We start from the raw sequence: 27,950 nt of genomic DNA, 5'->3' as shown, positions 1-27,950 counted from the left end.
CCCTCGGCCCGCGCCCCGCCGGCAGCGCCCGCAGAGCCGCGTCGAGACACCGCCCGCCCGGCGTGAGGGAGCGGCGGCACCGCCGGCCCCCTCTGCCCCTCCTCCTCCTTCTCCTCCGCCTTCTCCTCCGCCTTCTCCTCCGCCTCCTCCGCCCTCCCCCCGCCCCTCCTCCCGCCGGAGCGAGCGAGCGAGATGGCGGCCGCCGGGGCTCTGGCGAAGCACGAGCAGATCTTGGTGCTCGATCCGCCCACCGACCTCAAATTCAAAGGTGAGGAGAGGGAACCCGGCGCGGCGGAGGGGAGCGGGGCGGCAGCGGCGGGCTGTCCCGTTCCGCCCGGGCGCCGGGCCGCCTCCGGGCGCCGCGTTCCCCGCTGCCTCCCGCGGGCGGGCCGCGGTGCCGGGCGCTGCCCGCCCGCCGGGGGATGGGGGGCGCCGCCGAGCCGGCGAGCGGGATCGGCCGCCGCCATCTTGGGATCCCGCGGGGATCCGCGGTGCCGGGTGGGATCGGCCGCCCCCTCCCTGCCCCTGCCCCTGCCCGCGCCCGGCCCCCGCCCGCCCCGCCGCTGCGCTCGCAGGCCCGGCCCCGGAGCAACGGCGCCTGGGGACGCGGCTGTCGCTCTCCGGTCGCCGGCGGTGCGGGCTCCCTCTGGCAGCGGCAGGCAGGAGAGGCCCCGGAGCGGGCGGTGGAAGCCTTGCGGGGTTCCGAGCTTCACGAGGCTGCCCTGGCGTCCGGCCTTGTCCCACTTTTCCTTTCAGGCGTGTTGGGGCCCTGGTGTCCCCGCGGGGCTGGCGCGGCTCTGCACCATCGCTGCCCCGCTGCATCCCAGCCCGGCACAGGGCTCCCCGCCCTTTCCCCAAAGCTGTCATGTCTCAGGCAGGCTAATGGAACGTAAACAGGGAGCTCGCCTCTTCCCTGGCAGTGAGGCAAAAGGAATGCGTGCATTTCCGAAGTTTTATGTGTGCTGTGTGTTGCGTGCCGACCGCATGGCTGTGATCGCTGACGTGCTGCTGTCAAGAGAGGTCCCAGCTAGTGCTGGTATCGTGTGTGTGTGTGTGGTTTTCTCTCCTCATCAATTAAATAGTCATGAAAGGGAAGGCTCTGTTAAAAATGAGTGATCGTTGAAATGCAAGGGCATAGAGAAAAGCACGACAAAACGTGTAGTTTTTTGGTAGCACCTCGTGATGATATCTTACAGCTGTGAGGAGCACTGGGAAAAATCTCAGAACCCTTCAGATTTGGAATCGTCAGTATTAGAATTTTTTTTTAAAGCAGTTAATATTATGTGAACTTACATTTTTAAAAGTTGTGACTGGTGTCAGCACTAGTACATACCTAATCCTGTGCATGCTTCTATTTTCCACTTTTAGTAGGCTTGTTTTTCTTTGTTTTAGAGGACGGAGTGGAATTTATGATGTTGTAAAAATCTTCAAATGGACAACTAGAACAAATGAACACTTGTATTAGAAAAGAACACTGTATTCCTCCAAAATATGTTTGGGCTGGCCTAGCATTTAGATAAATTAGAAAACGATACTTTTTTATTGATCCATCAAATCAATAAACCCCCAAAATCTGTCTAATCATGCATATTAATTTCTTGATAGCTTCAATTTAAAATTTGTTAAATTGCACTTGCATACACGGAGTCAAAACCATAGCAGGACCTTGTCATTTTCACTCTGGTTTTGTGTTGTTAAAATGCTGACAGGTCTGGCTGCACTCACATTTCAATATGCTGTGTTCTTATTGCAAGAACAGGTTGGAGGAAAATGCATGATTTAATTTTTTTAAATTAAAAAAACTACCGTGTCTAATTTAAAGCCTTCAAATGTTGAGCTGTTTTTGAGCTGGAACTAAGCCGTATTTGTGTGATATGAAACAGTGTGCTGATAGAATAAATACTAGATTAGAAATGCTGTCTGTGTGAAGCTGTTGTCAGTCAGTGATCTTTATTGTGCTGTGTGTTTATGCACTTAGAGCATGAAATGTGTATTCTTTAGGCATAAACTTTGGTTTCAGGCTAATGCATATATTAGGAAAATTTCTTTAGAGCAGACTAAGCAAAAACAAAATCAGAAGCATAATGAGACTGCAGCACTCTCTATTACTGTATTATTGCAGTAATATACTATAGAAAGTGCTATCAATTGAGAGAGCATCGAGTGCACTCTCAATAATATTTTCTAACTGCTTATTATTTAGAGGTGTTTATAAAGGTTTGTGGGCCACAAACTAACCCAGTTCTAAAGTACTGCGTTGAAGAATCCAATATTGGCAGAAGGGAATTCTGAGTGTCACCTTTTATAAAGTAATTGGTTAGTAAGAAAGAGAGTGTATGACTCGGAATAAATGTAGCATAGTGTAGGAAAGCATACAACTTTGGTAAAAGAATAAAAGTATACATTTTTTTCAGTGCAGCATGTTATTCAATGTTATTTTATTGGTACAATCTTTGATTATTATTATTGACTTAATACTGTTGATGTATATGTAACAGAGATCCAGTGTAAGTCTAAATATTTGAATTGAACAAATAGTTTTGTTGGTTTTCTTTCCTCAGGAAGTTATAATGGATTTGGTGACCTTTAGGGTAACAGTGAAATGTGATAGTATGCCCCTGTGCAAACAACTATATCAATTAAGAGATACATAGTACTTATATTAAGGACTTGTTAACAAGGCTTTAAATTCATCATTGCCTGATGAAACTGCATTTTTTTATTAATATAACTTAATTTACTCTGTCAGCAATCATGAGGTTTGTAATACATTTATCCTTGAATTTTACTTAGCATGATTCAATGGAAGTTCTAAAGAGCATGTCCTATGGTGGCTAACACATTACATATTTCCCTTGGTGTCCAAGACTGCAATCCTGTTTTTATAATGCTTTGTAGTCCTAGAAATTTCAGTCATTAGGAGTGTTTGGGTCATGGTTAATTCCCCCTGTCCCCCTATGGTACTTAGATTTCTTTGGGTTCTGGAACTATCAGGAATATCTTAGAAAAACCACAAAACAAATAAGTACTTTTCATAGTGTTGTGCAAATGTGACAAGAGGAAAAATTGTACTTAGAAGTGATGAAGCCAAGAGGCGATTGATAAACTACATAATATCACTTTCAGACACTCAAAAAGTGCAAATTCTCAGTGCTCCAATTCTCAGTATGGAGCACTGAGAATTTGCCTCGTGGTTCTGGTACCCAGGTTCTTCAGCCATATCTCTCCTGTAGGTTGGCTTTTTTTTTTGGTATTCTAATGTATTTTGTTTAAGTTCTCAAATCTGAAGTTGTTGGATGGTTAGGAAGAATTGAAACACAAGACACCTAAAAGCAGCCCATTTGGAAAGTGGAACATCTGCTTCTTACTGGTGTCTTCTTCATGTGACTCATATATGTAATTATTGTCAGTAGCTCTAGTTTAGTGAAGATTATGGGAATCTGGAATTGGTTCCCTGTGAGTAAATATGTTTTTTTAATACTTTTTTTTAAGCAGTTGTGTAGTTTAATAGCAACATTTGAAGTTTTAAGTTTGAAAATTTGTAGCATTTTAATGGAAACTCCTTCTTCCTTAAACCAAAAAAGCCAGTTTTGCAATTTTAAGTAACACGTGTTTAAGTTGGTCTTGGATGATGGTCCTTGTTAAAAAAAAAAAAAGTTAAAAACCTTCACCAAATGTTTAAATCAGTCATAAGACATGCTTCCGCAACGTCTAATTGAAAATCAACACTAGCTGATTTGATGAGTTTTGGAAAATTAGTAGACAGTGTTCAGAATTTGAATTTTGTGTGATTCAAAGGTGTCTGACTAGCAATACAAAATTATTAAAATGTTTGAGTATTCTAGATTGATATCCTTTACTGAAGTTCTTGCTTACAAGTGTGTGAAGTCCAGTTATGTTACCTTTGTAAACATTCAAAACAATGAGCCACTGTTTTCCTTTAACAGATTAAAATAAAATTTTGAATGTGTCTGTATGCAGTAAGTTTTCTTTTTGATAGGTTGAGTTACTAGGAGAGATCAGTGTAACAGGATGTTTAATTTCCAATTGTTGATCTGAGTCATAGTCTGGAATTGTCAGTGTATAAAATCAGCTATCAGTTGGTATATGTTCAAATGACTTTTCATGGGAGGTCGCGAGCACTTAAGTGTTGCAGCTTATTCTGAAGTGCAGATTTCAACAACCTTTTAAATAATACAAAAATATTGCTGTACATTATTTGGTAATCATTGCACTGCTATTGGTAACATTGAATGCCACAGGCTATGTGTTGCTGCAAATCAAGAAGGTGGAATTTAAAGGCAAAAATAGCTCGATGTTAAATGCATCCCTTGCCCTCAAGCTCTGTTGCCAGAATTGGCCGAGGATGCCTTTTGGTGTAGGCAGAGTTTGAAGTCCTCAAATGTGATCTTACTGCCTTACTTGTGTGTATCTTGATTATGTCAAATTTTATGCCTGTTTTCACTCTCTTCAAAGTACCAGTAAATTTGTGATGTCCCAATTTTCTAAGATGGGTTGATTGTGATGTCAGTTTTCTGGTATCTTCATTCAGGAACATTTTTGAAACTAAACAGTGGGAGTGTAGAGGGGGAAAAACTGGTTGTAAGTGATTACTAATAATAGTTGTGACTTTCTGATACTTTGAAATGGTTCCATTTAAGTTAATATTTTTTGCTGGCTGAGAGTTGCGTAATGGCAAAGATTGAACATCTCATAAAATGACTCAGTATTCAAGACGTAGTCTGACTTTTTTTTTTTCTTCTTTTAAATACAAGAGCAATTCTTGGCATTGTTTGCCCTTCCTATATATATACTTCTATTCATTGTTTCATGACTCAAACGTAGTATTTATTAGTATTTAAGTTTCTTTAAATAATATGTATTAGTGAAAACTGAAGCACAGGATGATTTGTGGGAATGTGTTGAGGAAGAAAAAGGAGGAGAATGTTTTTTACCTGGTGTTGCTTATGAGGTGGCATTATTTTATACAATCGTCTCTACCACTGTGCTAGACTGCATTTAAAACTGCCTTGTAAAGAGGGAGTTATATTGATCTGTGAAGTCAGGTGTATTATAGGTGTTAGATTATATTTTGGCAGAACTAGTTTGTCATTTGCTTTAAGATTCAGTTATGGAATATTTTCCTGGTGTGATAGAGGTATACAGCAGTGAAGATTTAGAAATTCTGGCCTTTACCTGCAATTTATAGGGCTCTCTTTTACTTAATATTGCTGCTGCTTCACTAAAGAGCGAAACACTATCCAAGTCTCACATCTTGTCCTTGTAGTGTCTTCAATGATTATTGGTATAAAAGCTTCACCTTTGCATTGTAATTACTACAAAGTGCCTACTCATGCTGCTTGTTGATAGCATAAGCAGGAGTTCTAGATCACCGCAAGACATTTTTATTAATATTATAAAAAAAATCTGTATTATGCATGAACAGTGTACTGTTGTTCAAGGCCAGGTTGAAAAGTAGAAAGTTTGAGAGGGTTGAGAGGAGCTATTTTGTTGCATCAGTAAATAGGTCTGGATATTTAGTGCACCAGCTGTCCATTGTGGAAATATAAATTGTTCCTGTTTTGGCTTGACTATGGTTTGTGAATGTTTTGCTTTCTGTCCAACTTTGTCTTTGGGAGATGTTTGTTAACCAGATCTTTGTGACCATCAGTCACTCAAGGGTTTTTACATGCTCCTCTTAAAAGCCATGAATTCAAGTAGAAAAGGGTTCTGAAGAGAACTTGCTGTGTTAAAAGTGGAAAAACAACCCTGACTAATTAGATAAGTATTACATTTTCCAGTTTGGAGGTTGTCAGTTTACAAGGCTTGAGGTGTCAGATGAACCTGATAAGTGAGTGGAGGTGAATTTCTTTTTAAGAAAAATCATAAAAATGACTCTACTAAGATAATTTCTGATGTGGTATTGTTGAAAATAAAAATGCATAAACACAAGTTAGTAAAATTCTAACTTTATTTTCCTTAAGGTGATAAGACTTTACCTGGGGCATGGTTATCTTGGCCTCTAGCTTCTTTTGCCTTTTAGTGTTGTTTTGTATTGTATAAAGTTATTTCCTGGCATTTTAAATTATTTGGCAATGTAGATGTCATATTTCACTTTAGTATTTGAAAGTTTTTGGAACTAGATGGTTATGTAAATTAAAATAAATATTTTCAGTTCGTTCCTATATGAACAAGGTCTTGTGAATTAAGATGGTTTGCTGAATATTATCCAGGTGTAGGACTTCATGTGTTTAATAACATGAAAAAAAGGAAGAAAATAAAAAGAAAAATAAGAGTTTGCCTGAAATTTTAAAAAGTAGTCAAATCAGAATTTTTCCCTCCTTTGTTTCTCAAAATGTGGTCTTACTTGGAGTAAAATTTTAATCTGATGCTTCAATGCTGGAACTGGTCTGGCTTCAATAGCAAGCAAAGCCTTAGAGGAAAGCATAATTAAAGACATGGAGGTAGGTGGAACATGGAATAAAATGCAGTGTCCCAGGTAGAATGTGGCAGTCTGATCTGAGACCTTCTCTGTGTGTGATACTGGGGCTTGCCCTGACCCATGTGCAGGACCTTGCACTTGGCCTTGTTGAACCTCATGAGATTTCCATGGGGCCACCCTTCACTGCTGTCAAGATCCCTGTGGATGGCATTCCCATTTCCAAAATCAACTGCACCACTCACTTTGTGTCATGTGCAAACTTGCCAAGGGTGCTGTCACCTCCACTGTCAGTGTCATTGGTGAAGCCACTGAATAGTGCTGGTCCCAGTGTGCATCCCTGAGGGATGCCACTTGTTGCTGGTTTTCACTTGAATGTTCTGACATTGACTGGAACCTTTTGGATGTGACCCCCCAGACAATTCCTTGTCCATCTAACAGTCCATCAAACCTGTTATCTCTCCAATTTTGGGGTAAGAATGTTGGTATTCAAAACTGTACAGATATTCAGGTAGGTGACGTGTAGCTTTTCTCTTGTCCAGTGATGTCCACCATAGGAAGCCAATAGATTAGTCGGGTGTGATTTGCCCATGATAAGGCCATGTTGGCTGTCACTAACTCTTTGTCTTAAATACATTTTTATATATCTTACAGGAGGGTCTGTCCCATTTTTCATTAATGACCTTGGTACTGGGTGGGAGTGTGGTGGTACAGCTCACTGGTAGTGCAAGGTTAGGAGATGTGATGAATGCAAAAAGAAATTTGATGTGTGCTAATAATACAACATTTTCTTAGAAGTGATGAAAAAGAAGTAAAACTAGTGACTAGTACTTAATCATGAGTTTATTGTGAATGTGACAAGTCTTGAAATAGGGCAAATACAGGACTGTAATTTTGTACTGAAGGAAGTATTAATGTCAAGGTTTTTGGCTTTGATGAAGCTTCATCTGAATGCATCCCTGGCAACTCCTAGTCAGATAAAATGAACCCAAATGGGAATGGTGCAAAGAAAACTTTATTAACGTAAGTGAAGTAGAATAGCTTTAGCTTGTTAATCTTAGGAAAATGAAGACTGAAAGGGGATTTGATTGCTATCTATAAATATATCAGCAAGGTAAGCACCAGGGAAAAGAAAATCTATCTAGACCAAAGGATAGGATTGGTGTAAAACGAATTTACTTGAAGTGGCTATGAATGTATTTAGATCATTAGAAAGTAGCTGAATCTGAATCATGTCAGTCTGAACCAGCCTTCTAAAAATTATGTGGGCAAAAATAGTTTTAAATTGATCAGATACCATCTTAAAAATAATTAGTTTCGTGTGGACTTCAGAAAGCTTCTAGGTAATGAGTTTACAATGTTCTTAAAAGTTTAGTAGGACATTAATGGTACACAGTTATGTACTTAAGCTAGAGCAGGTATGTTGTGTTATATTCCAAGACATTAGAATAGCTTGACTGAGATATGTTTATTTTTTTTTCTTTGTAAAAAGGGATACCCATTAATTTAAAAATCATGTATGTAGGAGGAACTGCTCCATACATGAAGTAAACCTAGTAATTCCAGTTTATAGGGATATGATGTTAATTTAACGTTATAGTGTATGGCCACTAGTAGACCCACTTAAAGTAAAAACTGTTTGTTTTTTAATTTGAATGTCCACTAGCTCTCTACTAGACTCGTTCCATGTTATAGCTCAAGTTGGAACTCCAGCTGCTTCTGTAGAAGTGACCTGACTGTTCCTGAGGAGTGTGGCTGCATTAGCTCAGCTCAGTACTAGGATGTGAAGTTGATGGAGGAAGTGGAGTTTGTGGTCCTGTCTGATTGACGAGACTGACTAAATAAAACTTCTATTTGAAGCAGGTGTTTGTTTCCCTGAGTGACTGTAGGATATGATGGTACTTGGCTTTCAGTGGTGTGGGAAATGGAGATGTGTAGCCTGTGCTTCCAGAGACTGAAAAGGCATCCTGAAGCTGCAGTGAGCTGTTGGTGTGTTTGGGAGGCAGTCCAGTGTCAGCTAGACCTGTCTGTAGGAGATGCTAATGTCTGATATATAAGTCTGTTTTGACCAGGCTCTGTGTTATGAGCTGAGGTTGGACACCATGTAGCAGTCCAACAGCTAAAGCTGTTTGGGTTTTTAAAATTTTTCTAAAGAACTTTCTGGGCTTTTGTCCATGCTGGGAGACTTATGAGTTTGATTTATTGTTAAAGTTACTTTGTTTCACCATTGGGATGCAAGGAAGCCGCTGAAAACCACAAGAGCTTTGGTGGTCTGTTCAATGTTTGTGTCTGGCCTCTGATACCCAGTTCTTGGAGCACGTTGGGAAAAGTGCAAGGCAACAGCTTTTGATCAGGTCTTCTGTGGAAGGACTGATTTTCTGTGTGCCACTACAGCTGTCATCTGAGATGATTACAAGTGTTCTGATTACGGCTATAGAGTTTGAAGAGTATCTTGTATGTTGCAATGCAGATCAGTTAGGTGCATCCAGTGGGAGGTTTCTTATGTGAGGATGCATATGTATTTTAAGATGCTGAATATTTGAATATTTTGAACAGCAGATCTGAGCTTTTCAGCATCACTGAAACCATTTCTAAGCAGGTTAAATACAAAGCAAGTTTAAAAGGAAAAAGGAAAGGGAAAAGTTACTTGTTTATTTAGTTCCATTGATCAAATATGCTAGTATTCTGGAAATCTAAGAACCTCTGCAAATATCAAACTCATTAGTTATCCTTCCTTATGCAAGCAAAGAGAATAGTTGCTCCAGCAGGAAAGGTTTGTAACATAGCCTTTACTGAACTAAATCCGTACTGAAAGATTGCTTGTATATAGTAGTTGCTTCAGGACTTTGGGGGCATAATTCAATCGTTTAAATGTTCAAGTTTAGCACCATTGAAATATTTCTACTCTTATTATTTCAGCAGTGCTTTGGTATGAATAATACTTTATGATTAGATTCTGAAGACTTTATCCTAGTAGAATTAAGAGCTACCAATTTTAGTATGCTCTTAATGTGTCTTTGTCAAGAATAAAAATGTAACTGAGTAAAGCTAAATTGCAAGTAAGAAATTCACAATATTAAGGAGGCTAAGTTGAAGTAGAAAGCATCCCTTTGATGTTAGTAACCAGGCAGTTCTTTAGTAATGGCACTCTTTCAATAGGAAAAATGTCAAGAATAGACATATAACTGTCTTGGGTCTAGACTGCTAGATTTTAAAGATTTAGATTTTTAAGCAAAATACCAAGAGGAATATCTTTGGATGGAGTTATTCCATGGTATACCATATTACTACTAGCGGTGTTTTGTTGTTGTTAAGGCTAAAGAAACCATTTTTAACATTAAATGCAGGACAATCTTCATTTAGTCTGTATTTTATCTAATATATAAAGAAGATAACATTCTCTTTACCAGAATTCCTGGTAGTTATCTGTGGCTGTACTTTACCCTAAAGATAGATGCTTACTGCATTTTTATTGTGGTTTCTTGGCTACTAACAACATTTCAGTCACAAGCTGGGGTGAATAAGAAGTTTTGATCCAGAAAAAATATGTAAGGAAATGTTTTGTCTGCTTTGAAATGTCACTGTGTTGTATTTTTGTCTCTTTTCTGTCAGAATAACAGGCAAAAGGTTTCAGCTCCCATTTCTCTTATAGCAGCCCCCAGTAAAGCCTGCGTGCCAGCATCTGCACAAGCACCTCTAATAAGCTGTGTAGCCATATGCAGGCTCTGCCCTGTTGACAGAGAAAGATGAGCTATTTTAGGATTAAAAAATGGGCATTGTCTCAGCATTTTTTAGAAAGAAAAATCCATGATAGACACATCAGCAGCATGAATGCTGACAGCATGTCATCGTGGGGAGCTCAGATAAAATCTGATGTTACCCCTGGTAAACAGTGGTAGCCTAGAATCAGCCCTCAGGAATTGTGGACATTGAGGTGTGTCAGCTTTCTTATAAAGCCTGTTTCGCATTCTATATTTTACATGCAGGTTGATGACAAAACATAACTATTTCTCATGTGCCAGGGTAGAATAATAAGTAAAAGACTCTGTAATGCTGTTCTAATATATGAATATCTTTCTGAGAGCCATGGTTATTTGTAGGTATTATTAATCTCTCACCTTCACCCACTGATTATTCCTGATCATTTAGATCCGTGTTGAAGTATTAATCCATGAAACAGAAGCTATTATGTTTCATAGACCATGAATAATTTTAATGTAGGTGATTTGTTAGAGTTGGAATTTTTTTCTAGTTGGAGAAGGTATTTGAATGGTCATGGTTCTGGTATTTCAAGAGGAAGGAGTTATTTATGTTCATTTGCAATGCATGTTACATATTCTTTTCACATTTTTTTCACAGAGGTCTGAATATTAATTTCTTAAAGCTAATTTATGGAAATAAAAAACATTCCACTCTCTTTTGTGTCAGCTGTGTCACCTATGCTTTTTTCAGAAAGTACTATAAAATTTGATTATGGGCAATAAAGTGCTTTGTGTATATTTTAAGATTAATTTTCTATCTGATAGTCAAGGTAGTTTTGGTTCACCACAGAGCGCAAGTATTTCTTGTTTCTAGATATCTTTCCTTTAGAACCTCTGGTGGAAGATGATCAGGTTAAGAAATACTTAAATAACTGGGCCTAATAAATCCGTGGGCCCTGGTGGAATGCACACACGAAGTGCTGAGGGAGCTGGCAGGTGGACAAACAGGCTGGCAGGAACCTTGGGAAGTTCAACAAAACCTGCAAAGTCCTGCAGCTGGGGAGGAACAACCATCCAAGCACCAGTGCTGGCTGGGATCTGAGCAGCTGGGAAAGGAGCTTTGCAGAAATGGCCCTGAGTGTCCTGGTGGCCAACAAGTTGATTGTGAGCCAGCAACGTGCCCTTGCTACAAGGAAGGCCAGTGGTATCCTGAGCTGCATTAGGAGGAATGTTGCCAGCAGGTCCAGGGAGGTGATCCTTCCCCTCTGCTCAGCACTGGTGAGGCCACAGCTGGAGTGCTGGGTCTAGTTCTGGGCTCACCAGTACAGGAGAGACATTGACATACTGGAGAGTGCAGGGAAAGGCCACAAAGAGGATGGACTGGAGCATCTCTCCTACGAGGAAAGGCTGAGAGAGCTGAGACTGTTCCACCCTGGAAAACCGAAGGTTTGGGAGAATCTTATTGATGTATGAAAATACCTGAAGGGAGGGTGTGAGGAGGATGGAGATGGGTGCCCATGACAAGACCAGAGGCAATGGGCACACCTTGAAACATTCCCTCTGTACATCAGAAAACACTTTTTTACTGTAAGGGTTGCCAGGCACAGGTTGTTCGGGGAGGCTTTAAAGTCCTTGGATATATTCAGAAGTTTGCTGGACATGTTGCTGGGCAGTTGGCTCTGGGTATCCCTGCTTGAGCTGGAAGTTTGGCCCAGATTGACCTCCAGAGGCCCCTTCCAATCACAACCATTCTGTGGTTGCTATGTCAAATGATGGGAAAGAAAAACAATTAAATTTTGGCTTAATTAAAAAATTCCTTATTACATCATACAAATATAGATTACACAGAGCTTTGTTAATTTAACTTATTCTTTCTTTACTCCGTTGTTACATTTGATTCTGGCAGAATGAGTTGATGGAGATATTACTCTGTTCCTCTTAGGTCTGTCCTAAAAGTCAGTTAACCTGTTCTCAAAATTTGTCTTGCTTGATTTACAATATCACTATTAGTTTTTATGTTGCTGACCTGAACTCATTTCTCATTCACTAGGGCTCAAACTGTCAAATGCAGTAAATGAGTTTTGTCTGCCCAACCTGGCTTTATTGTGCACTGAAAGACAGCTACCCTGCCTGAGTTTGTTTTAGTAATGGTGCCTTGAAGTGTTCTGAATGTTTCAAGTACTCTTGGAATTTCAAAGGTGATGCAGGAGCTGTGAAAAGACAGCATTCTGCTTAAAGCATATAATCCCCATAGTTTTTGGAGTTAATACTGTAACACATTTTAAGGAGTTTGGATTCCTTTTGCCAGTTTGTGTACTTCTTTTATGTGTACTTACATTGTTTTAAGATGTGGCTGAATGTATCATTTTGCTGTGCCAATTTACAGCTTAAATAAACTTTATTCAGTGCATGAGCTGGAGTGTTTTCTGGCAGAATTGGCTTAGATACTTGCTTTTGTAACAGCTACAGTTCATTGTCTTAAATTGAGGAGGCCAATATGCTTAAAACTGAAGCTTAAGCATTTAATAAAATGCTGTTGATTTTATTTAATAATGCATGCTCATTTTTGCACAACTCTACAAGTGATCTGCCTTCTAATTATCGAAGATTTTATGTATTTTTATAATATTATAATTTCTTCTTACACAATTTTAGGTAGAGGTGATATTTTGTGACAGGCTTTGTGTGTACATTATGACAGCCTTACTAATTTTGAATGGAGCTTCTTGCTAACCAAACCTGCCCCCGTTTTAGAAGTGCTTTGTTCATTCTGTACTGCCAACAACTAGAGATATTGACATGGGTCTCTCACCTTTCCCAGGGCTACCACAGCCTGTGGAGATTTGTCTAAGCTCTTCCTTCTCACTCTAAGAAAACATATTCACATCGTCATTTTCTCCCTGATGTTTGACTATCTCGGGTGGTAGAAGAATGGGTTTTGAAGCTGGGACAGTGAAGGAGATCTGAATCTGAAGAGAAAATGACACTGTTGATGAAAAAGATGTCTGTACAGGTCCTACCTGACCAGTGATACATTGTATTTTGGTTTTATTGCAGCATAACTTGCAAGCTGGGAAACTTGGCACTGTGCTCCAGCAGTGGAAACTGGCTCTGCAGAATCTGTGGCATTTCTTCCTGCCCACTAGTCGCTGTAGTCCAAGCTGTGTAGTTGCCAGAGGCAACCCTGGCATTAATATTGCTGTGACTGCACTGCAAGATAGCTGAAATAGAAATTCAGCACATGAAGGTTTATGTCTGGTATTTCTGAGTGTGATTAGGCAGGTGTCTGTCCTTCCTTTCTAAGGCCCTTGTAAGTCACAGTGACAGGGAAACTTGTGGCATGAATTGTCACTGCTCCATTCAAAACCGTTGGAACAAACTGGCACTCTCACAACCTTCATTCCAGGAAGATGCTGTAATTGGTGTCTTGAATTTACACTACGAAGAGTTGCTGAACTCGCTGCCCCCTCTAAAGTAACTCTTGACTTGCAGAGGTTATTAAATTGAAATTACTGGTTTATAAAGCAATGATCTCTTGTCGTTAGACATCATGCTACGGTGATATATAGCCCAAGGATTTTATTAGTTGAATTACCACAGCTTTTGTGTGTACAGTTAGACATAAGCCTGTCTGAGGTTTAAGTGCTTAAATAAAAACCTGCTTGGATCTGAGTGTCATGCAAGCAGCAGGTGAGATGCTATTTTTGAGATTATAATGCTGTCCTAGTGTAGCTGAATGTTTACTGCAGTGAAGTGGGTGTGCATTTGTCCATTTTGACGCTTGTGCAGAATGTTTGTATCCATCTTTGCCAGTACTTTTCCTTGTTTACATGCAGTCTGTGTAATATGATCCCAAACATTTCTCCTTCCTGATTCTCCCCTCACCGCCCCACATTTTTCCTCAAGAATGGTTGTGGTTTAGGATTTTGAACGTAGGCTGTTAGTGCCAGCTTGTACTTTATTTCCCCACTCCTCCAAAGGTGGTGGTTATGTTTGTGTAATAGTGAACTCCAGAATCTTCTTCAGGTGTTGCAGTTTCTTTTTGGGAGGGTATGTCATGCTAACTTAGATCATGTGGCTCCTCTGAAAGGTAATAGATTTTTTTTTTCTGATTTGCTATTCTTGTGTCTGTTCCTGCCTGTCCATGCTCAGATCCATGCCGTTGGCATGCCACTAAATTACCAAAACACCTGGATTCTGCAGAAACAGTGAAATTCAGTAATACTTTTCTTCTCTGCACCAATTTGTTACCACCTATTTATTAAATCTGATGGTTGCAAGTCTTCAGAGGCTTTATACAGCTATTTCCTTTAAAGCTTTTAGAAAGCAGGTGAGAGGTAAAGCTGTCATAAGCATCCTCTAGACCTTGAAAAAGATTTCAGTCACCTCTGAAAGATATGTCTGATTCTAAAAAATGTCCCTGAGCTAAAAGCTTTTTTTGTAAAGTATCCAGGAAATGCAAAAGAGGTCACTGCATTCATGTACCTGGGAAAGAAAAGCAGATTTCTTTTAATTATCTGAGGTGTTGAAACTGACAGTAAATATCAGAGTAATTTGAAGAATATTTTGAATCCTATCTCATTATTGCACACTTTAAAAAGGCAGGCATGAGGAGAGCTTTCATGTCTCAAAAGAAACAGAACTTTTTTATTTTAGTTTAAAAACCAGTTTATCATCAGTTTATAAATTCACTGCTGCTTTGTCTTGAAACAAGCTGGTTTTGAATAGTATAGCTTCTTTTCTTGATGACTATACTTTTGAAAATGAGCCTCTGAACTGTGTCTTTTTTCCTTTGTGCAGAATGTCCTTAGTAAAAGTAGTTGAGAAGATTGAGAAGCAGAGCTCCTCAGGTTGCCTAGAGTTGCAATTAAAAAAAGGCAACCCACATCTTTGAAAGCTATATTCAAGGTGCTGTTTGCCTTTGAGCACTGGAAAAGCAGTGGTTATTAGATGACTAATAGCTTAGGCGGTTGTTAGTAAAACTCCCAGAATAACTTCCTCAAAACGTGTGTGTAGCTTGAAAAAATACATGTTTGGTGTGTTAGGAGTCTATCACCAGTCTTAGATTAAGAGGAGTATTCAGCTGCCTGATTTTAGTTCAGCTTGTGGTATGGGTGATGGAAGTTATTTTTGGATCTCCCTCTATAAGTAGAGACAGTGGGATCCTGCAAGAACCATCAAGAGATGAGTGGCAGGAAATCTGGGGGCTCTGTCAAATTTGCCTGGATTGAGAGGGTGACTTATTTCATTCACCTTATGAAGTCAGATTAGATGTGAAGTTTCAGACAAGTAATACCAGTTCTTATTTTCTCAAAAGAACTTCACTGAATGTAAACCTATCTCACATGTATCTTTATCTACATCTTGGTATTCTGGTTATCAGTAATTCTCTTTTTAGTCTTAATGTATTTGTGTCTTGGTGTGTTGTGTTAATTCTGTTTAACACTCTCTCAAAATTAAGGGTTTGGAATGAGTTATAGAAACAAAGGCATCAAATAGTGAGCCCTCTAGTGTAGTAACGTGTTTGATAGTGGCCAGAGCTTATTCTTTCAGAGACGTGCAGACACCTCTATGGAATAAGGTGTTCAGAAAAGAATTGAGTTCCTGTATTTCATACAATTAGTGGTTTTGTTGTACCTTACCACTGGTTTATATCACTTACATTTTTCATCCAGTTTAATCTAAAGTTTGCTTTCTTTGTACTTTTTTAATGGAAAACTTGTTGTTTTGTTTTCAATACAGATAAAATTATTTTGCAGTAATTTAGTGTGTAATTTTAAAGGAGGTTTTTAAAGTGTAATTTTAAAATTTTAAATTTTAAAAATCAATGTACACATGAAATATTCTTGAATACATTTCATGTTGACATGAAATACCATTTTTCTAGAGCCCTTTCAGTCTTGCTTTCAGATTACACAAGCACAAGGGAGATTAACACAGCTCAGAATGCTGTGAACCTTACTTTTTGTGCTCTTACTGTGTGGCATTGCATGGAGGTGATCTCTGTTGGAAGATGTGCTTTTGTGGCGTGATATTGAAATTACACCTCTTGTCCAATCCAGTCTTGGAAGGAATTCCTATCCTGAAGGTTTAACATAAACAAAATCCAGAGAGTACACTTCATTGAATACATAAATATAGCAACTACAACTTGCTTTCCTGGGGATCAGTTAGAGTACAGGCATAAACAGGGTATCATTTCTCTTGCTTATTTTGAGTTTAAAAGATGAAATTGTTCTGTCAAGTCTGTCGGAGCTCAGAAGCCAACAGAGGTTGAAATCTCAGGAGCAGTTGCTGAATTTTAGTTTCAGTATTTTCTTTCTTTAAACAATTGAAAGAGTTCCAAAGAATGTGTTGCTTCTATTCCTAAACAAAAATCCAGCAAAATTTACTTTTGCATATGACCATTACCTTCTAGGTATTTCAAATGTTAAGAATGATTTGCTAAAATTAACATATGCATATATGAACCACTTGTGCTAGCAGCTTGAGTCTCTACTACTATTTAAGAGTTGATTGCTGTCATGTATATTTTTATAACAAAGGTAATAGAGTATGCTTTGAATGTAACACAGTGTATGTGCCTAACAGATGTATGATTTAACCTGCTTTTAGAAGTTTGTTGGCAACAAGCTGTAATTTAATAGTTACTTGTACTGTATAAACAGAATTCTTTTCCAGAGATACATGTATATTTAAAAAAGACCAACCTTTTTTTCAGGTCCCTTTACAGATGTAGTAACTACAAATCTTAAACTACGAAATCCATCAGATAGAAAAGTATGCTTCAAAGTGAAGACCACAGCACCTCGTCGATACTGTGTGAGGCCAAACAGTGGAATTATTGACCCAGGATCGTCTGTAATTGTTTCAGGTAAAAACAGCTATACACAGTTGTAGGTTAGGTGTTTTTAAAGCCTTTAAAGAAGTTCCATAATACTTGATCTTAAAGACTGTTTGAAGTATGTCAGCTTTTTAAAACACTTTTTTTAAAATAAAAGTGATTCCCTTTGTTAGGGGGATGGCAACTTGATGTGGAGCTGCAATGATACATCAAAAAATTCTCCATATAGAAATACTTGCCTTTGTCAAGTACTTGTGGCTCTCAGAAAGGAGGAAAAGAAAGTTGGAAATGGGAAGTGACAATAACAGTACCTTTGCTTCACACTATTCATGTTTGTGTTCTGAAGCAGAACATTGCTTGACTGCTTGGATGTGTTTAAAATGTAACATTTCACAGTTCGTTGCATTTAAGAAAAAATTAGTTTACAATTGTCCCTAGTGGTTTTTCTTAAGAAAATGGGAAAAGACTAGATAAAAGACTAGATACCAGTCTTCAGATTTGGTAAATGATTTTTGTAGGTCATTCTTCTGACTATTTTAAGGTAGAATCTCTAGAATAAGGGGCATTCACATTGTAGAGACCTCAGGCAATACAGGTGTGAACTCCTAGATCTCCTAGGTCTAGAAAACTGGTAATTGTAGAAGCCTTGGAGACATCTGTAGCAAAGCAGAAGGGAAGTAATAGAGCAATCCTCAGAGCTTTTCGGATTCACATTCTTATGCCATTGGGGAAGTTTAAAAGAAGCTAGTGAATTAGCCTCAGGGGATATGTTCAGATGTTACAAAGAAGAACTCAAGAAGTCTTTATCTTTATGATTGATTAAAACCTTAGAGTAACTTTCATTGTAGGAGTTCTCTAATCTAATATGATCTGTAGAATGGGACCCTTTAAAACTTCATTGTTGCTTACCATGGGCGCTTCAGCATCTGGACTCATGGTACTTATTCACTGACTCAGGGATGAAGAATCATTTTACTGAGAATTTGTTTAAGGTTCACGTAGTGAAAAACTTCTTTATTTCAGTCTTCAGCTACAACTTACAGCCATTTTGCCTTAGCAGGTTTGATCTGGTATCTGGGATCTTTCCAGTGGCTAGTTCAGTATCACAATCAAGGTCTTGCTGGACTTTCTCTTCAGGGGATTGAATAGATTGAAGGATTACATCCTGTGTGTTTTCACAGTTACAAATCATCCTTTTAAAGTTTAAATATTTGATTTTTTTAAATGAGTCAGTACTGGAGCTGTAAACAATATTGTGGCTTCAGGATCACCAATAAAGGGAAACAGTGTCACACTGCTCGACTCTTCAGTTGGCATAGCAGGAAGCCTTTGGTGTGCCTATTTCTGTATTACTGGATTCTCATGCAGTTATTCAGCTACAGTGACCTCAAGATGTTTTCAAGTGCAGTTGTTTAGTTACAGTGACTCCACAATGCTTTTTAGAACTAAGTTCTCTTCCTCAAAGTGTCAGCTTCATCTTTTTGTTTTTAGGCATATAATTTCTTTTGGGTCGTTTGCTAAGGTAAGTGCGCAGATTATTTTTCTAGTGACCCACTTTATCTCATCAGTCTCTCAACTGAATGTTTTCAGTGCTGAGTCATCTTTCTTATAATTAAAAATAGATTTCTCTCACGTTGTTGTGTGGAGAGAAATAACTATAGGATACTGTGGGCTGAAGCTCTTACGATCAAAACTGTATGTTGAGGTAGTGTTAGCGTCTTCAGCTTGTTTAATGGATCGTGCTGATTCAGAGCGAATTTTTAGTCATTGTTGGAGATGTGATGTAACAGTCATTTTAAGGAAGTCCTCAGATATTTTTAAAATTATTTATCACTTTTCAGTTGTGAATCACTATGTAAGCTTCTCCAGCCATGTTTATTCATTTTTTCCAAAAATGTGAATTCAGTAAAAGCTGTTTTTCTTACCTTGATGTCCTAAGTTTACTGTTCATTGTCCTGTCATGTATTGTTAACTTGTTAACAGCAATTGCTTGTGGTTTTTTTCATAATATAGCGTCTCACTCTTCTTCCTTCACAGCTTGTTACTTGTACAGGTTACTGTTTTTCCTTCTGCTTTTGCATTTTTCTAGCTATATGAGTGTCTCTGCTATAGCTTTTTCATTGCTATAAAATAGGTACATATACAGATAGCTGTTGTAGGACTCCATGTAATTTTTCAAATGTTTTCCTGAAACTGCTTCTGCTTCTATTAATTTTGTATAAAGATACACTGAACTGGAGTTTCCATTCTGTGGAAGGCAAGTGTATGTACACTGCCAAATAATTAATCTTTCCTGTTCACTGAATCCTCATCCTCTGGTTGATCAAGTTGCAAGTTTACCTCTCTCCCCCACATATTTAGATGTAATTTTTTTTCTCTCTCTCTTACAGGATCTATTTGTTCATATTTGTATATGAAATGTCTTTTACCTATAGTAATCACAGAAATAATCATGTCAGCTACACCAGACTCGGACCTTTCAGTCCATGTTACTACAGTGTATGCACTGCCTTTGGATTTTAATTTTTGGTGTCTGTTCAGTGAGGAATAAATCTAAAGTGGATAACATGCTTGCTGTAGTGATTAGCTGAAGAATCACTTTTTTTTTTTCCTTTGGAACAGTAATGCTGCAGCCTTTTGACTATGACCCAAATGAGAAGAGCAAACACAAGTTTATGGTACAAACAACCTATGCACCACCAAATATTACAGATATGGAGGCAGTGGTAAGTAAAAATGGAGTAAAATGACTTTTGTATATTTTTTCTTTAAAAATCAGGCTTAACTATAAATGATGCATGTTTTTGCAGTTTCTTTTTGAAGAATTGGGTTTTCTCTGAACAAGTGTGACTTCAAATGTGATTCAGGGTTTTTAATACGAAATACAAGGTCAGTTCTTAGAACTTGCCTAGTGAGGTTATTGAATGGAGATAGTAGTGAGTCTAAGGTAAGGTCAATTCAGTGTTATAATATGGGCATGTTATACCTTTATATGCAGCTAATTTGAGGGGGATAAACAGATAGAATTTGAAGGAATCAAGAGTATATTTAAACAACAAGCCTGAAGCCTTATGAAATGGGTGCATTTGGTGTGAAAAGCGTTAAAGTGGAATGTTGAATGGGATTATAATGAATTAAAACATTTTCAAGACTAAGATGTGTCTCTCTACAGGGTACTAAGTGGCTAAACACAGCATGAATGATAGATTTATTTTCTGTTTTAATAGAACATGTTGTACCTTTAGTTCTTAGGCTGGGTTGGTCTGATAGAAGATCCAGAGAGAAGATACATAGGTTTGTGCTTGTTAGTTCAGAAGTAAGGTGCCTGTTTCTGGTATTACTGGCTGGCAGCAATGGGAGTGAAGCCCTCAGTTGTCAGAACGAGGGTTGTATGTGGACTCATGTAAGTATGTCTTAAGGTGGAGGTCAACGTTGCACATGCTTCTATAACTCTACAAACTCTTTTAAGGTGTGCCTGGGTTTACACAGGTACATTTGATGTTCACTCAAGGCAGAGAAGGAGAGGAGAAACAAGGGATAAAGAAGAGATTTTATAGATCACTGGAATCCAGTAGACCTTTTCATGTTTAAGCTCTGTCCCCTTATATGAAGACAGACTACTGTAGCATCATTCTTCACTGGAAGCAGTGGAAAACCTTTTGCATTTTGTGAAGCTTTTGAGACACAAAAGTTAACATACACCTTTTTGAACTGGTTTAGTTTTTCTTCATATGCTCTAGTAGCTCTTGGTTATGTGTGGTAAATTAGGCATGGCCATTTAGTGAGGATATAAAAATCAACTTCAGAAATACCTTTCAAATAACCACTGTCTTCTTGTGTTCAGGTATACGATACTGAGAAACAGATCTTGCAGAAAATCAATAATTGTAGTTATAAGTTACTGTATAATGCCACTGGGAAAAAAAAACATAGGAAGGATGTTATGAAAAACCTGAATATTTGAGTCTGTAACATGTACAATTCTAAGGTAACAGGAGAGGACCTATTAGAAAAATCGCTGCAGACTTCAGATCAGTCTCTGAGCCTAAGAATTTAAGGCAACTGCATGAAGTGCAGGTTTTGAAAGTTAATTGTCAGTTGAGTAGAGAAATTCCGGCATATTTTAGTTATTTAAATATGCTGATAACCATTACAATTTAAAATGTTTTTATGAACAGCTTTGAAAAATTCTCATGCCCCAAATTGTCACGTGATATGAAGTAAAAGGACAAAGTGGTTAAAAGCCTAAAATTTGAAGAACTAAAGAAATGTACTCTGGAACAAATACAGAGTCTTTAAATCTTTTGTTTAAGATCGGTGCTTCCAGGATGGGATACAAAAAGTACATTTACTGAGGCATAAAAGGGCTAGACCTTCCTTCTCAAACTGACTCAGATGCTACTTGTTTCTCATTGTGTATTAAGAAACCACTGTATTGTTGCATCCCTATTTCATACAAACCTCTGATGGAGCCATCCTTGCATTCAGTTTATTCTTTTTCATTTCCAGACTTGAATAACCATTTCTAGCTTTTATTACTTCACAGCAGTGAGTGTGAACAAAAAGCATTGTTCATAAGCAAGTCTGAAAAATGCAGTGAGGGTAAGCACAGTGTTTAGCTGTATAGGAGGGCAGTGCTAAGAGCAAACTCATGAACTGTTGAGATGTTTGCATGAGTCCAGCATGTTAAATAACTGTATTAATTGTTGTCTTAGTGGAAAGAAGCGAAACCTGATGAGTTAATGGACTCCAAATTGAGATGTGTGTTTGAAATGCCCAACGAAAATGATAAACTGGTAAGTAAGGAGTAAGAAACTGTCATATACTGACTGGTAGGATCTCACAGAAATGTCAGGGTTTTTTTAATCTATTTGATGTAATGATTAAATGAATTGAAGGAGTTTGTACTAAATTAGACAGCAGGGGTGTTCAGTATATAATTTTTAAAGGATTCATAGAATCACAGAACAGCCCAGGTTTAAAGGGATCTTGAAATACCATCTGATCCAAGATCTTGTCCGAAAGGGAACACTCTGTCCAACCACATCTTAAAAAACTCCAGCAACAGGGACCAGTGCCAAAACCGTATTTTTTTGTTATTTTTATACTTTATAGTTTTCAGATACAATCTCAGTATAATCTTGGAGAAAGGGGATGTCGGGCTTGCTTTGTGCTCTGGGTTTTTTTTTTGTTGGTTTGTTGGTTTGGTCTTTTTTTTAATTTCTTTTTTCTTTTTGGTAAAGGATGATTTATGAGATGAAGGTGTAAGCTTACTAAGTGTGTGTTAAAACAGTAAAAATGTAAAGATTGAGCATTTATTATCAAGGCACTTAGTTATCTACTTTCTGGCTTTACTTTTATAAAGTGTATAATGTAGTGAGAGAAATGTAATGAGTTTTACAAAACTACCTCCTTTTCTCCTAAAACACTCTCCCTAGGGACAGAGGAGCTGACTCTTTAATTAGAAAGTCAACTCTTTACAGCCACTCTTAAGGGGCTTTAGGCTCTTTTAGGGCCAGCTCTTTAAAGCCACTTTTCTTAGAGTACAAGAGCTCTCCATCCTGATGTGTAAGAAATTCAGGAAGGCAGGCTGGAAAATGGCTTGGCTGAGCAAGGATCTGCTCCTCACATTGAGGAGTAAGAAGGCAATGCACAGCCAGTGGAAGCTGGGACATGTGACTTGGGAAGGGGTGTGGTTTGGGGGTGGGTAGGGGGTGGGTAGGGGTGGGATTGGGAAAACTGAGGCACAGGTGGAATGGGACTCCATGAAGGAGGTGAAGAGTAACGAGAAGGGACTCTGTAAGTATGTGTGTCAGAAGAGAAAGGACAAGGTGAGTGAACTGCCTCATAAACAAGAAAGGAGAACTGGTGACAACAAATATGGAGGAGGCTGACGTTCTTTGCCACAGTCTTCACTGGCAATCAGGCTTCCCCTGTCTCAGGGTTCTCATGGTTGAAAAGCTGATAATGAATCTACAGTGTGTGGTCACAGCCCAGGTAGCCAATTGCATCTTGGACTGCATCACAAGAAATGTGGCCAGCAGGTCAAGGGAGGTGATTCTCCCTCCATCTACTCTGCCCTTATGAGACCCCATCTGAAGTCCTGAGTGCAGCTCTGGGTTCCCCAGCATAAGAAGAATGTGGACCTGCTGGAGCAAGTCCAGAGGAGAGCTGTGGAGATGCTCAGAGGGCTGGAGCACCTTTCCTATTTAAGACAGCCTGAGAGAACTGGGGTTGTTCAGCCCAGAGAAGAGAAGGCTCCATGGGCACCTCATTGCAGCAACTTTTAACACAGGCAGATAGTGATAGCACAAGGGGGAATGTTTTTAAACCAAAAGAGGAAAGATTTGAGTTAGACAGTTGGAGGAAATGCTTTACTCAGTAGGTAGGGAGGCTCTGGAACAGGTTGCCCAGAGAAACTGTGGATGCCCCACCCCTGAAGGTGTTCAAGGCTCTGTTGGATCAGGCTTTGAGCAATCTGATCTCTGAAAATTGTCCCTGCCCATGGTGGGGGGGTCGGAACTAGATGTTCTTTGAGGTTCCTTCCAACCCAAACTATTCTATGATTCTGTGATTTTGAGCAGAGCTGTGGGAATTAGATTTTTAATTTTAATATAGTTTTTTCCACAGCTTTTTGTGACTTCTCAAAATTAGTTATGTGTATTTCAGATGCTGTGAGACTTAAATTTCATGTTTTTGCAGCACTTGATTTTCCTTCACTGAAAGGTGTTTTAAGTGCAAAACATTTGTGTGATACATACTTCATAGGAGTTTGTGACATGATCTGTTTTGGTTTTACTTATGTTCCTTACTATTGCAGGATTACTTTCTTCCTTTTACTCTCCCCCCTCCCCCCAGTTCAAATGCTCTTTTGTGTATTTCATGGCCTCTTTTGGATGCCTTTGGGCCAGTGTTAAGCAGCTAAAGTACTGATTTGTGTCTCAGCAGTAAGTGAGCAGTACTGAGTAAGCAGTACTCAGTAGTACCAGGTAAACAGCAATCTTCTCTTGCTTTTTACTACTTGAGCTAATCAGAATTGAACTGTCAGTGTGTCTGTTCAGATTACTGTAAATATCAACTTCATTGAATTATATTAGTAGCTTCATTGTTTCACTTTTAAGCTGTGGATGACTTTTCTCTATTAGTAAGTAAAGTAAAATTCTCAAATCATTCTTGATATTTGTAGAATGATATAGATGCAAGCAAATCTGCCCCAGTACTGAACACATCTAAGCAGGATGGACCGATGCCAAAACCACATAGTGTTTCACTTAATGATACTGAAACAAGGAAGCTCGTGGAGGAGTGCAAAAGACTTCAAGCAGAGCTTATGAAGCTGACAGATGAAAATCGGCACCTGAGAGTAAGTTCTGCTTCCACATTTATGTTTGAGTGGCTTCACTCTGCTTGATTGAAAGGTCTGGTTTGTAATTAGGCCAAAAGGTGTATATTCCAGTGAGCAGATAAAACTGTTAGAATGTCAAGATTGATTTGTGATATGATTTCACTGTTCTGTATATAATGTATGTTCTGAACTTGTCAATGATTGAGACTGTGATTGTCATGGATGAGCCATCGAAGCTGCATAATTTTCTTCTTAAATGAAATGGTCCTATTTAAGGTGATCTTAGTTACTTCAAGTCTAAGATACTGAATTAGTAGCTTTTTAAAAGTGCTTTATTTTTCATTAATAATGAGTAAATGAGATCCAGAGTAGTATAATTTTGAATTACAAACAACAAGTGAACAAGAGCAATTGTTTGGCCAGAGGAGGTAAGCAAGCACTACTTTCTAGTACCTTTATGTAAAAGTGTCTGTTTCAGTGACCTGCAAATCAGTCAATACATGACTTTATGTGTCTTTTCTATATATTTGCTTTTGGAACAGTTCTGACAATTTAATTGGCTGTTGTAGTCTTTTAAAGAACTATGAAATAATACTGTAATAATACTCTACATCTGTGATACTTATGACATTGGCGCTAAACAAAGCAGATGTTTCTCCTTAACAATAAGGAATTACTCTTTTTATTTTTGACACACAGTAAGTAAGGATGCTTCATTGGGCCTAGCAGGGTTTTTGCAATATTTTTTAAGCAGAGGAACTAGTGGAGAGAGACTAGTGAATTACGGTCCTTATTTAAAGTACGGTTTTCTATGTTCATGTTTTGGATTTTAGTGTGGTGTTATGTTGTATGTGTTGGGTTTTTTTTAAACTTTATTTAAATATTCACCAGTAAATATGGCCTTTTGATGTATTGTAATGATGTATTTATATATTTTTTCTGTCTGTGTTTTTTCCTTCCCTCAGGATGAAGGCTTGAGGCTCAGAAAGGTAGCGCACTCGGATAAATCTGGATCGCCCACAGCTTTGGCCCTCAGAGATAATGGCTCTAATTCTCTTCCTTCACTTCTTGTTGTAATTGCAGCCATTTTCATTGGATTCTTTCTAGGGAAGTTCATCTTGTAGAAAGAATGAGTGAGAGAAGCATGCAAAACTGCAGCTTCCTTTTTTTTTTTTTTGTTTCGTTTTATTTTTTTGTTTTCTCTTGGCCAGAAAAAGGTTTGTTTACCTACCACATCATGGGTAGTATGGCCCAATCGGCCATTCTTGTGTACAGCATCATAACAGGCTTTGCCTTTAATGATCTCGCACGGTTAGAAAACACAATCTGAAAAGACAAACTGTTCAGCTGCTGGACAAAATTGTACATTCAGTCATCAATAGCAGGTATCAGTTGCACAGTCAGTCCTTTATGAAAATTCATAAATAAAGAATTGTTCTTTCTTTCTGTGGTTTTAATAAGAATTCAAAAATTGTTCAGAGTCTTGTAAATGTTATTTTAATAATCCTTTAAAATTTTATCTGTTGCTGTTACCTCTTGACAAATGATTTATTAGATTGCTAATCCCACTCATTCAGGAATATGACAAGAGGTATTCTGGGGGAAATGGTGCCTCTTAATGTGTAAATTTTCTCCTTACCTTACTTTGCTAATATCATGGCAGAATTTCTTTCTTATTCCTTGTGAGGCATTGTTGAGAGTTCTTCATCCTTAACAGTCCTGTCCCATAATATTTAACATGACAAAAGAAATAAAATTGTTAACAGATTTTTCTGCTGGGTAGCCTGTTTGTGTGTGTCGTGCTTTTAGAGGGGATTCTTAACAAGTTCATTGTTCATGGTAATTTGCTACTTGTAACAAATGGCTATTTTGGAGTTTATTTGCTTAAGTCTCTGGCTTTGACTGTTGTAATTGAAGCTTGGGAAAGAAAAAAAAGTTTCCATTCCATTTATTTTTACAAAATGAACTGTTTTCTGGCTGCTTTCAGCTGCAAAGAAGATGGTTATCAAACTTGTTTTGGGACAGAATAATTTGGATATCCAGCAGGTACAAATACCAGACATGAATGTTTTCAATATATTAACAATTTGCTTGGATTGTGCAGGAGTGTAATAATCAACCTTCTGTTCCATCTTTGAATCTTCTGGGTGTCTTCCAGGAGTCAACATTATTCTTTGATTTCTTAAGGGTACTTAATTCACATATACTAACTTACTCAGTTTATAGTTCTGTCTTAGCAGATATTAAAAAATGCAAATTGAATCATTCAGACACCCATAGTGAATTCCATGATGCAGAAGAGTTGATATTTGCTGAGTTGCTCACCTTTTGCTCAGTTGCTCACCTTTGGGAAATAAAAATCATTTTATGCAACTCTTGGCAGATCTACCTGTTTTAACGATATATAGCTAAGTTTTAAAAAATGCATTTTGGGGGTCTGAAATGCTTCCCTGCACTTAATCTTATGTCTTGCCTCATCTCTGAATATGTCATAAAAACAAACAGTAGTATTGAAAAAAAATATTATCTGTACTTCTGAGTAAGCATAATCCAATACAGGGAATTTCTTGTAAACTTGAAAAATTGTGGAAGAGGTATACTCCTGTAAGCAAAATTGTGTATGCTCTTGGACAGCTTGACTTGATGTGGTGCAGCAAAGTGTGTTAGACCTTGGTATATGGACACCTTATGTAGCTGAGAAAAATGTTCTGGGAAAGATGTACGTTATCTTGGTTGCCTTTGATTTCTAGTGCTTTTTTTAAAAAAAAATTACATCATGTTCTGTCATAGCTCTCTGTGATAAACTTTTTTTATAAAATCTTGCACATGTACAAGGAAGATGATGGAGAAAATGCAAATACTGCTTATCTTTTCACTTAAGCATGCAAGCACTGATGTTTCCAATTACTTGTTCCAGTGTCTGCATTCAAGTCTCCTTCCATCCCAGTGACTGGAAAAAACTGTTTTAAGGTTTTGATTATTTTGGTTCCACTGGTTCAGAATGGTGTATTTCTCTTGATTTTTTTTTTCTCTAACAGAACATTGCCACATCAAACTTTCATGGCCTGTTCCAAACTGATTACGTGGAAAATAACGAAAGCAATATTGTGCAGGATGTAGTTTGCTTCAGACAGAGCAGTCATTCCTGCGTTGAAGGGAGACAAACCAAACAAAACCCTCTGGAAGATCTTAAAATGTTTACAGCATGGTGTACGGAGGTTTCCAAAGGTGCTAGCACTTAGAGGACTTTAAAGCAGAAAAAGAAGTCATTGCTCAATGCAGCTGACTCAGGTTTTGATATCTGGCAGCGGAAATGCGGTAAAAATAATGATAAAATTGGAATGAAATAATTTTTTTCATAAGTAACAGAACAGTTGGTGGTAAAACTTTGGTTATGGTTTAAGTAATGTTTTCAAGGTGAAAGTGTACAGCGGTCTCGTAACCAGAGTTCTCAGTAATGGTCTAAGGAGACTGTCTTGGTTTCCCGTAATCCCTTCATAGCTGTATATAAAATGTAATGCTAAAACTATTTTGCTCTCAGGAGTCACTTTGGATGAGATCAACTGTATTCAGTGAATTATGTAATATGGATTAAATTGTTTGTCTTTGTTCCTGAAATGG

The 27,950-nt window shown here is 38.3% G+C and overlaps 1 protein-coding gene across 1 annotated transcript; it reads left to right on the top strand.

The window, feature by feature from the left end:
* Nucleotides 1–27,947, top strand: VAPA (VAMP associated protein A). The gene is made up of 6 exons (XM_085052536.1): nucleotides 1–268; nucleotides 16,862–17,014; nucleotides 19,607–19,710; nucleotides 21,700–21,780; nucleotides 24,171–24,347; nucleotides 25,295–27,947. Exons 1-6 carry the CDS (start codon nucleotides 193–195, stop codon nucleotides 25,451–25,453), a joined length of 750 nt encoding a protein of 249 aa, XP_084908662.1. The 5' UTR covers nucleotides 1–192; the 3' UTR covers nucleotides 25,454–27,947.
* The last annotated feature ends 3 nt before the right edge of the window (nucleotides 27,948–27,950 follow it).

The sequence above is a fragment of the Lichenostomus cassidix genome, chromosome 2 (assembly GCF_008360975.1).
Source record: "Lichenostomus cassidix isolate B80296 chromosome 2, HeHo_3.0, whole genome shotgun sequence".
In the NCBI taxonomy this organism is placed as follows: domain Eukaryota; kingdom Metazoa; phylum Chordata; class Aves; order Passeriformes; family Meliphagidae; genus Lichenostomus; species Lichenostomus cassidix.
Note: the sequence above shows the minus strand (reverse complement) of the source record. Positions and strands in the feature narration are given on the sequence as shown.

Excerpts from the sequence above, each read along its gene's own strand:
- VAPA (XM_085052536.1), top strand. The coding sequence starts at position 193 with ATGGCGGCCGCCGGGGCTCTGGCGAAGCACGAGCAGATCTTGGTGCTC. Across the intron at positions 17,015-19,606 it reads ATCGTCTGTAATTGTTTCAG|TAATGCTGCAGCCTTTTGAC; the intron begins GTAAAAACAGCT and ends CCTTTGGAACAG. Across the intron at positions 21,781-24,170 it reads CCAACGAAAATGATAAACTG|AATGATATAGATGCAAGCAA; the intron begins GTAAGTAAGGAG and ends TGATATTTGTAG.